This window comes from Quercus lobata, chromosome 10, assembly GCF_001633185.2.
Source record: "Quercus lobata isolate SW786 chromosome 10, ValleyOak3.0 Primary Assembly, whole genome shotgun sequence".
NCBI classification, from domain to species: domain Eukaryota; kingdom Viridiplantae; phylum Streptophyta; class Magnoliopsida; order Fagales; family Fagaceae; genus Quercus; species Quercus lobata.
In genome coordinates this window covers 4,056,960-4,067,328 of record NC_044913.1, presented here as the reverse complement: position 1 = coordinate 4,067,328, position 10,369 = coordinate 4,056,960, and the positions used below count along the sequence as shown (strand labels likewise).

Here is a 10,369-nt window from a genome sequence, read left to right as displayed (position 1 = left end):
TATTTGGACAGCTAGTTTTTGTTGCTCTGTTATGTTCTGAATTTTTAGCAAACTAAAATCTTTATTTAACCCCACCCCCTCCAAAATATAACACCCTACTATTACTCAAAAGTGGAGTGCAATCGATTTCACTTGATTCATCAGTTGGCAGCAAAATGGGAGAGTTTTCCACCTAAAGTATTGGGTCAAGTGGCAATTTGACCCCAAACTTGGGTCCAACCGACTTGGGTCCAACCAACTTGCTAGCACCCCTAATATAAGTTGATACAATCTAGGGTTTAGAACCAAAAAGCAACGCCCAACCTAAGAGTATTGTAATTAACCCTACCCAAATCTCCTTTCTCGCTCACCTGCACTATGATGGTAAAAGTAACTTCTTTTTTCTCTTGCAAGAATAGAGTTTCAAATCAAGATTTTGTACTCTTTCACTCCTTTTCTTTTAAGCGAGTAGAGAGATTCAAATCCTATAATGAATCAAACAACACCATTAGCCACAAATCTCTTCGCACTAGTCCAGCGTCTAATAATTAAGCTGACAACTCTACTTTAGAAGGGGGAAAAACTGATAAAGAGTAGTAATTTTGTCTATAAGTTGATAGTACAAAAATTTCGCCTCCATTTTAAGTTCTTTAGCCTCTCTAATTTGTAAGAACACTGCAAAGAATGTCCAAGAACCAATTATTACAATAAATCAAACAATAGATGAAGTTCCCAAAAAAAAAACCTTAAAATGAAATTATGACCAGAAAGAAAAAAAAAAAAAAAATTACATCTACAAGCCACTCAGCGCAAAGTGGTGAAAATCTACAAGCTGATCACGCTCTGCCTATCTGGAGGGGCTACACACTGCCACAAGGAACAGAATGCTGGAATAGTGGCTGCTTCAACCCCTAGGGCAGCAAGGTTGCGACCATACTCCTGATGAAAATATTTACAAACGAAACTTGTATAAGTCATCCCACATAGTCCATGGTTTGCTACCCAACAACTCATGATCCGTGCACACAAATGGAGAGAGATTAAGTACGGTCATACAGTTGATTTTTACCTGAATATCAAGGAACAATTGCATACAAATCTTGCCCGTGTCAGACACATTATTATCCGACACATCTGAGCTTGCTCCAGCTCGTCTTTGAGCCCCTTGTCGTATTCTCTGAAGTGAAGACTCTGTTTTCCTCGCCTGGTCAAGATAGCATAAATTTTATACGGATAATATTTCAAGGCAAGGGAAATTCTAGGAGACCGAAAGGTTTACCGATGTAATTGGCAATTAGATACTAACCACACTGACAAGATCAGCAGCTAATTCATAATAACGACCAGTAATCTCAGTTGCAGCACCAAGCAGTAGTTCATTCCTAGTTTCCCTTGTCAAGTATATTGTAGCTCGCTCTCCTTCCAGAAGAACCTGGGAGCAGTTGGTAGTTCAATGTAAAAATAAAAACTCATAAGTAATCCACCATGTTAGTGTAAATGTGAAGCTGACAACAGAACTAGAAATACGTAAGTGATACATCCATAGATTTTTTTAAATATAGCCATAGCACTAATTAATGTCCAGTCTGTAAATTAACCAAAAAAAAAAAAAAGGATATTTTCAGAAAGGACTTGGGGATTAGTTACTCTAACACCTAGATGAAGAGCCTCCCCAAATATTTGTATGCATTCTCATATCATTTGTTGGAACTTTTTTTTTTCATAAGTCACGCCATATTCTGAACTTTTAGTTGTTCTCTTTTAGGTTGTGTAGTTTTTCCTTGTGTCCAAATTCCAGATTTTAAAATATTGATAAAAATGATTGGGAAAACTTAGATACAGTATATTAGGCTCCCCAATGTGCTCACTTTTAGCATCTAGGCATGTACTGGAGAAATTTTCTAGGCGCTAAAGGAAATTAAAACAGAAGATAAGATAGTGGGGCTTAGCTGGCCATCACTAACTAAGCAAAAGTCAAAGTTAAAAAAATATTTAAGAAAAAAAAAAAGGCTTTGGACTCAGAATCCCAACCCCTTCCACTTCATACACAGGTCTTCTTTGGCCCATCCAAAGGCCTCACACAGTTCTTTCTTTTACTCTCTCTCCCCTTTCTCTTTTTGTTCTTTTTTTTTCATCAATTTGGAAACATATTTTTCTTAATTTCAATTATATAATCCTCAGCACTATAGTGATTCTATCTTCTTTTTTTGTCTCCTTTTTATATAAGTTTATTCTAAAGTCTTTCTTAGATGAATTTATAAAACCTGTATGATTTAAGCTCTAGGATTATAGTATTCCAATGCATTAGATGAAGATGATTTAAATTTTAAACTCTATATATACATAATAACTGCATTTAGAATTTGGCAACTCACTACACTCGAGCTAGTCCCTTTTTGGCACCTCACACCTCGGGCAATGCAAAGGCAAAAGGCGACCTTGACACCTTAAGGTTGCCTTTCGCCTTTGAAAACATATGGTAATAAATCATATGGCCTTTTCTATCCAACTTTTTCTTAGGACACAATCAAGGAATCTACCAGTAGATAATCGGATAGCACAGATTTTTTTTTTTTTTTTTTTTTTGATAGGTAATAGAAGTTTTATTGAGTAGAAAAGTACAAGGTGTTTACTGTAGTGAACCCATTGCACTTGAAATGAATACAAACAAATCAAAGAGAAGATTTAACAGAATTAAAAAATCAGACATGGTAATACAATGGGTAAAACCCCAAACCCATTGCACAGAAAACATCTAGCTTGGATAAGAGGATAACACAACAGCTATAAATCAAAGAGAATTACACACCTTTAGGGGTCGCAATACTGCTGACACATAGGGTGAATGTCTGACAGGAAGAGGTTTATTTGTCATCCTATAAGTTGCGGTTATTCCCTTCAGCTGTCTCAAGTCCTACATTTATATTTGAGAAAGAAGTCTTATGAACGAACAACAAATATTCAGAACTAATAAAACAATAAATAAGTAAATATATGAACAAAAATAATTCAGAACGTCAGATATTCACTGGGCCAATCAGCCAGCAGATTAGTTCTATCACTGCATATTACAATCAAGAAAATATTTGAAGCAGCAAATAAACATAAGCACACCAACTCCTTCCAAGGTTATTTCAGACAATATCATTGACAAATTATAGCTTACCTCAACAGACTTCTCAACCAGTGCCTCTATTATTGTGTTAATAACCAGAGGCACTAAATCCTCCAATGACTTTCCACCATGTAAAATACTCAGTTTTACCGAATCTAGAACAGCAGCAGAGCATGAAGAAAGAATTTGAAGTACTTGTCCCAGGTAATCACCACAAACCTCCGAGGCCAGGCAATTTAAATCATGAATAATCTGTATATCCAATAACCTCTATCAATACACAAGTAAAGCATGATCATCTCATGCATTTTAATTTATATTTTATTCTTTTTATCGAGAAAATTTCACTTGATGAACAAATCACTATATGTCCATGAACCTCAGGTTGAGAACAAAGAGCCACAAATCACAAACCAACATTTAACGTATTGATTATATATGTAAAAATAAAAAATAAAAAAAAAAAAAAAAAAAAAAAAAAAAAAAAAAAAAAAAACAAAGGAATATGACATGGTACCTTGTGGTTGAGAACAAAGAACCACAAATCACAGACCAACATGTTCTGTATTGATTTTATATAAAAATAACAAAGGAATAATATATATGTAGTGAAATCAAGATACAATACTTACATAAATAAAATCTTCTGGGACAGCTGAAACAGCCCATTCACATCCAGAGCTGGAGACTGCATTACCCTTCTTCCGGGCAGCCAATCCAGATGACAACCAATTTGAGTATCTAATATACATTCAAAAATAGGCAGTCAATTGTTAATGTATCAACAGAATAGACTCAAAGAAACTTCTTAATTTCCAAGATAACTGACCTTGAAAGAAGCTGCAAAGATAATTTAAGAAATCTGTCAGCATGAGAGAGGACAAGAACATCTTCTCTCCAGCAGGATCTCAGGCTCTCCAGAAGAGTAACACTTTGTTTCAAAGTCAATTCACGAGAATTTCTTTGACCAGAATTTATATTCTGAATAGGGACAAGACTGGTGGTCGTAAGTGCAGAATTTAAATCCCCTGCTATTTCCTGAAGTCTGAGGTAATTGTAGTTATATAAGCAGCCCACACCATTAATAATACATAACCAATTTAATAACAATAGAAACCATAATGAAGTTACAGTGAGTACCTCAAAGAGTAATAAGCCCCAACACTCCATTGCTTCATGAACTCAACATATACAGCTTCTGCTCGAAATTTAGCAACAGCAGATCTGGATGGACAGTAGCCTTGCATGACAATTTGATGTTATAACTACAATGAACAACAAATGCTCTTATATGCATAATACATGTAACATTACAGGCTTAAACGATCACCTGACAAATGTCTTAATAGATTGCATAATAATTTTGTCAAGTTTTTACAATTTTAAGGGCACAATTAAAAGAAAGAATAGGAAGAGTAGGGAGAGAGAGAGAGCTGATCAGTACCCTCTAGATGAGCCAAGAAATCTAGGCTTGATTTGTAATTTTTCAAGAATTCTGGAGGTCTTCCTGGAGAAAAAACACCTGGTTTTCCCTTTTGGAGTGCAGAGAGAACCTCTTTTAAAATGGAATTGGCCAAGAAGTCAAACACATGCAAACCAGAGTTTTCTGAAAAGCCCAACAAGCATGACAACAGTCAATAGCATTCATAACCAATAAGTCATAAATCCATACGCACAAAAAGAACCAGTTAACATGCTATAAGATGAAACTTTTTTTCATATTAAATCTATTATACAGAGATTGCAACGGTGTAGAGATTGTCCTCTCAAAGAGGTTAGTGGATTTATTATCCAGTAAAGATAGCTTTTGGAAAATAATGATGGTTTTTATTTTTTTAAAAAAAATCTTTATTTTGTAAATTTAAGACCAATGGCTGCACCAGTTGGTGATTTCAAGGAGAGAAAAACCAGAGGAACACAGATTGAGGCTGTGATATGGAACTTCCAATAATAAAGCTTAAGGTCTAAATAGCATCAGATGATGAAGAATTTTCGTAGCCAGCCTAACATCTATAAGCTTTGTTAGTTGTTGTGCATACAATATATACACTGAAGGCAGAGGGCAATACCTGCAGAAGAAATTTCCAGTAAGAATTTACAGTCTTTCTCAACACATTGTTTAATTTGCTGATAATCATTCTTGAGTTCATCTATTGATGACCCTGCAACAACCGTTGACGCCCCATGCGGAATAATTTTCTGTATCAATGGAGCCACAATAGTTGTACGAAAAATTTCTTCTGCACTCGTAGTGTTATCAATAGCAGCATAAGCACGTAAACAATTGTAAATTGCATTTGCATCCCGGTGCTCAAGCCCATCTGTGAAACAATGTCCCAAGCTTGCATCTAATAATAGGCTAGCACTCTGAATCCTCTTCTCCATGTTTTCAATGAAAGGCAGGTTCTGTACTGGCATAATATAGAAACGAGATGAGCACAGAATGTACGAGTTCCCAATAGAGCAATTGCAAGCTCAGTCCTGTTTCACTATATTATGTAGGTAAGTGGATTTTGCTTTTTGCTTTTTATGTTATAGTTGCAATTAGAAACATGCAATTGGATGGTAGCAGAAAAGGGAATTTAGATACAGCGAGGATCTCACATTTAAAAAAAAAAATAGCTGGCACGTCTATTCAAATGTCAGCCCAAGTTTTACAATTTAACCCCTACAAGAAAACTGAAATTCATTCTATGCAATCCCTTTTAAAGAGACTGAGGCTGTAACCAGCATTTGCATCCCAACAGCTCATCTAACATCTAACAAAATAGCACTTTGAACCCCCCCCCCCCCTTTCTCTCTGTTAAGTATATAAATCTTTATCACTAAGAGGCGATAAGAGTAAGGATACGATATAAAAATGTAAAATACATAAATACTGAGTTATCATTCAACCCTTTTGGTCATAAGTCTAATGATAACATGCTCTCTTGACCTTTTTCTTCAATCTTACACCTCACAACAATACACAAACCCCACAAACACAAAAACACAAGATACACAAACACCACAGACACCAACCCTTCTTGGCTCACACACTTCACATAGCTTGTATACTTCCTTGAGCGTTCCTAGAATCATGAAAAACACATATACATATTCCACCTTAAATGGAAATCTTTGTAAGTTTTTTGAACTCATAATGTTTCAACTAATTATACAATTTTTTTCTTTTTCTTTTTTTCTTTTTATGATGACGTGGAACCTCCCAAGGCAAGGCCATTTGGACCCATCCCTAGGGAGTAAACCACGGATACACGAACCCACCTGCCAGAAACATGTATAAAGTAGTCTGGGGGAACTCCTAGTTGGGATCGAACCCAGGATGTTTGCATCTAAAACTCTACTCAAGCTTCCAATCACTAGGCTGCACCTTAACAGGCAACGATTAATAGGTAAATTAGTCAAGCATATGCAGACATGGGGAATCGAACCTACCCCTAATTATCAACTTCTCATCTTCTTGGCCATCTTAAATCAATGTAAGCAAATTAATATATACACTAGCCCCTCAACTGGTAAGCCCTCACTCCACTCCTCCTGCCTGCCTGCACACGTGTACACAAACACACTAAGCTCCCCCCAACCCCCTTTCCCACTCCTGGGTCTCTCTCTCTCGCACACACTAGTCTCCTCTTCCCCCACCTCCCTGTCTCTTCCTCTCTGGTCTCTCTCTCACAGACAGTAGACATAACCTGCTATCGTCCTTTGCTTGTTGAAAAGTAAAAACATGTAAAATGCTCAAGAAACAGTAAGATTTCTACCATTTTCCTTTCATAACCATCAGTCTTTCTAAGAAATAAAAGGAGCCTAAGTTCTTCAATTACTTTTCTAGTTTTAGCTCAGAAATGGTAAGTATGCAACAACAAAGCAAGATAAATGTCATAAAAGCTAGTTGGTGAGACAATGAATAATCAAGCTGGAGTATTTAACACAACAATATATTTTTTACAATTTTATTTCCATTTAAGGTTATATACATGGTCCAGCATGTAAATCTTAGTTGTCTTAATGGCTCATCATCTTTCCCCAAGATTCCTTCATAAAAAGACACAACCTTAATTCTAATTTTCCCTTTCATGTTTAAATGTATATGTAACCAAAAATAAATCTAAATGTGAGGGAGAGCAGAAAATAGACCTGTGCGTGAGCAATATAGAACTTCAGCCGATTCATCTCACTGGCAATTCTCTCCAAAAGCATACTCTGAGTCTCTCTCAAATTCATCCCATTCTCAACATGCTGTGCAGAAATCCCATTGCTCATAGAATTCCGCTCTGCCACATTTACATCCCCATTTGACCAATCAGCAGGCACAGTTGGTAGTTCCTTTATTAGTTTTTCGACCTGCACTTATTAGACAACATCGTATCCAAGTTACTAAAACTCATACACAACCAAACTCAGTACAAACCTTGATCTGCTACAATCAAATCTAAACCTTCCCAATGCAATTAAAACACACACTAATTTCAAACTTAATATTCTTCATCCAACTAAAATCCAAATAAGACTATAAAAGAAGATTCAACTCCATTGAAAATTGAAAATTCTACACAATGAAGCTTCAATTGAATCAAATTAACGTGTGATCTAGGTAATCATAAATCCAGATACAAATACATTAATAAACTAGTCACTCAGAGACTGAAATTCAATCAAAAATTCACAAATATTAACCCTAAATCACTGCATTTTACACGTATAAATCTGAAAACTAAATCTCACGCCAATTTCTCTCAAATACGATCCAAATAAACACAAAATCACTCACACACAGAGACTGAGATGTATATACATACCTTCGATACAACGTGAAAGGTATCGAGCAAAATCTGCAAGGTCTCTTTCGCCGACGCGGCTTCAGATCTCTGCTTCAACCCGCTCTTGAGAGCAACAAGCGAGCGATCGACGGAGGCACGGTACTGCTCGATCTTTTCGCGGAGTTCGAGGAGCGGAGCGCGCATTCGCACGACGGAGGCGTCGACGTCGACGAGCTTGGTGCTGAGGTTGACGAAGTCGGCGTAGTCGCGGTTGATGAGGTCGATGAGCTCGTGGTTGAGCGCGGCGCGGTGCGACTCGAGCTCGGATCGGAGTGTGTCGAAGGGGACGAAGGTGCGGAGCTCCGAAATGTAGGACTCGGAGTCGAAGTTCGGGGAGAGGAAGAGCGAGGGCTTGAACCAGAGCGGGTGAGAGTCTAGCGGGTCCGAGAAGAAGTCCGTCGCGGATCTCGGTGGCGCTTGTGCCGGAATCGGATCCGCCATTCGGATCCCGGTTTTGCTTCTTCTTTTTTGGTCTCTTTGATTTTGTTTGTTGTGTTTGGTTGGTGAGAAAAAACCGTGAGAAAATTGGGTTTCTCTCGAAGATTAATGAAGCTGAGAATTATACCATACAAAATGTTTTAATTGGAGACGAAGAAATATAGAAGTAAAAAAAACAAGACGTAACGTTGGAAAATCCCATCCAAACCGTGTATATCATGGGACCCACGTGAATATGACGTAGATTCATTTGTTTGGACGGACTAGATTTAATTGGGAAGAAAACAAATATAAAAAGCCTAAAATATCCCTAAACTTAAAAATTCCTGCAAATTATATCTAATTAGCCTATATTTCACGCGATGCATGGCGCAATTTAATAAATTTTGTAAGAAATTATTTATAACCTATTGATTTCATGAATACTATTATTATTAGTTATACTTAACCTATGAGGTTTTCTACTAAAACTAAATACATTGGAGGAAAAATTCTTCTAATTCATGCAACCAAGAAATGTCATTAGATTATAGTGAAATTGTCACTTAAAAACCTGTTGGTCCTTAGGTGTTTTTCTTGTATTATTTATGTTTTACATATCAATTAGCTATTAAAACTTCTAGAATTTCATGATACAACAATAAAAAATAAAAAAAATAATGCCATGGTGATGTAATAATATCATAATTTAACTTCCAAATTTTAATTGAACTAAAAGTAGCCAAAAATAAATCCTTACCAAGTATATGCATCATACAGAAAACTGAAAATATAAAGTGGTACATAATATGAAAAAAAAGCCTAAATAAATTACAATGCTACATAAGTAAAACCATATACATAAAATCTAAACAACATATTTAAAACGAATATAATATTTTGAAAATTAACATACCTCTCAGAAAGAAAAACAAAAACATTGTGAGTAAATTATGGAAATTTAATTTTTAAGTCTCATGGAAATGGAGATTTATTTGGACAAATGTGGAGACAAATAATATTTGCCCAATTCATTGAATTCGACTTTTGCAATTCTACATTGAAGTTAGTCTTATGCAAAAAATTGAAAAGTTTTTTTATTCCTACATTTCTCATGATTTTTTAGATCCATCTGTATCAATTCAAAGCATGTAAAGTTATAAATGTATACAAATTCTTTGAATTTTGTTCCTACATTTTCCATGACTTTTTAAATCCATCTATATCAATTCAAAGCATGTAAAGTTATAATTATATATAAATTCTTTGAATTTTATTAATATATTGAAATAAATACATTTGCCCTTACTTAATGTTTGACATAAATACTGAATTTAGATGAGGTGGAAGCCTAAATGAGAAGAATGTCATACAATGTGCCACTTGACAGAACCTTATACTTTCCCACATGAGATCTCTGCTTATATATAAATTGACTATGTAATAGTAATGTCTAATCTTGTTTGAATGATTTACCTATTCAATGTCATTTGTTTCTCAAAAATTATAAAAATAAAAAACCTATTCATGTAGAAAAATTTTGTACATTAATGTTAAGAACTTGAAAAACTAGAAATTATGAAGTGTTTCGTTCTAAATTTTATTTGATCATTAATCTTAACGAAAGTTACAGTTTAAGAATGTATATGATTTCTTGTTTCATTTTAATGTCACGCTTATAAGTTGAATATAAATCTCATAAAGAACTATGATTTAAGTGAGTTTAATTCATATGATTCATTTCTTTCTATTCTAATTTCTTAAAGGCACGAGTTAATAATATCTCATTTCTTTATACTCTAATTTCTTTAAGGAATATGAGTAAATCATAAATCTCATGGAGAGGCATGTGTAACAATTCATCATATTTTCATATTTGTTTCACCATTGAGTTGATTCTAACGCTCCACATTTTATACTGTTTGATTTGTTGTAAAATAGTTGGTCAACCGTAAAATGTTTTCAAACAATTGTAAAATCTAAGGCAAAAACATGTAAAATATTTTACACTCGAATTGCTCTCTCAAGTCTCAAC

General features: G+C 35.1%; 1 protein-coding gene across 2 annotated transcripts; it reads right to left on the bottom strand.

The window, feature by feature from the left end:
• Nucleotides 1-487: 487 nt before the first annotated feature.
• On the bottom strand, nt 488-8,511 carry LOC115963721 (conserved oligomeric Golgi complex subunit 2). 2 transcript variants are annotated; one of them, XM_031082855.1, is made up of 13 exons: nt 7,897-8,511; nt 7,235-7,441; nt 5,164-5,500; nt 4,539-4,700; nt 4,235-4,334; nt 3,924-4,139; nt 3,727-3,835; nt 3,146-3,346; nt 2,789-2,893; nt 1,286-1,411; nt 1,049-1,183; nt 771-918; nt 488-654 (listed from the first exon to the last, which is right to left on the bottom strand). In XM_031082855.1, exons 1-12 carry the CDS (start codon nt 8,356-8,358, stop codon nt 805-807), a joined length of 2,274 nt encoding a protein of 757 aa, XP_030938715.1. In that variant the 5' UTR covers nt 8,359-8,511; the 3' UTR covers nt 488-654; nt 771-804. The 2 variants fall into 2 exon arrangements, with proteins under 2 accessions (XP_030938715.1, XP_030938714.1); XM_031082854.1 differs by having other exon boundaries at nt 488-918.
• Between the last annotated feature and the right edge of the window lie 1,858 nt (nt 8,512-10,369).

Bases quoted from the DNA above. Each gene is read 5' to 3' on its own strand.
- LOC115963721 (XM_031082854.1), bottom strand. From the start codon at position 8,358: ATGGCGGATCCGATTCCGGCACAAGCGCCACCGAGATCCGCGACGGAC. The intron at 7,442-7,896 runs GTATGTATATAC...TAATAAGTGCAG, and splicing joins CCTTTCACGTTGTATCGAAG to GTCGAAAAACTAATAAAGGA. The intron at 4,701-5,163 runs GTATTGCCCTCT...TGGGCTTTTCAG, and splicing joins ACTGGAAATTTCTTCTGCAG to AAAACTCTGGTTTGCATGTG.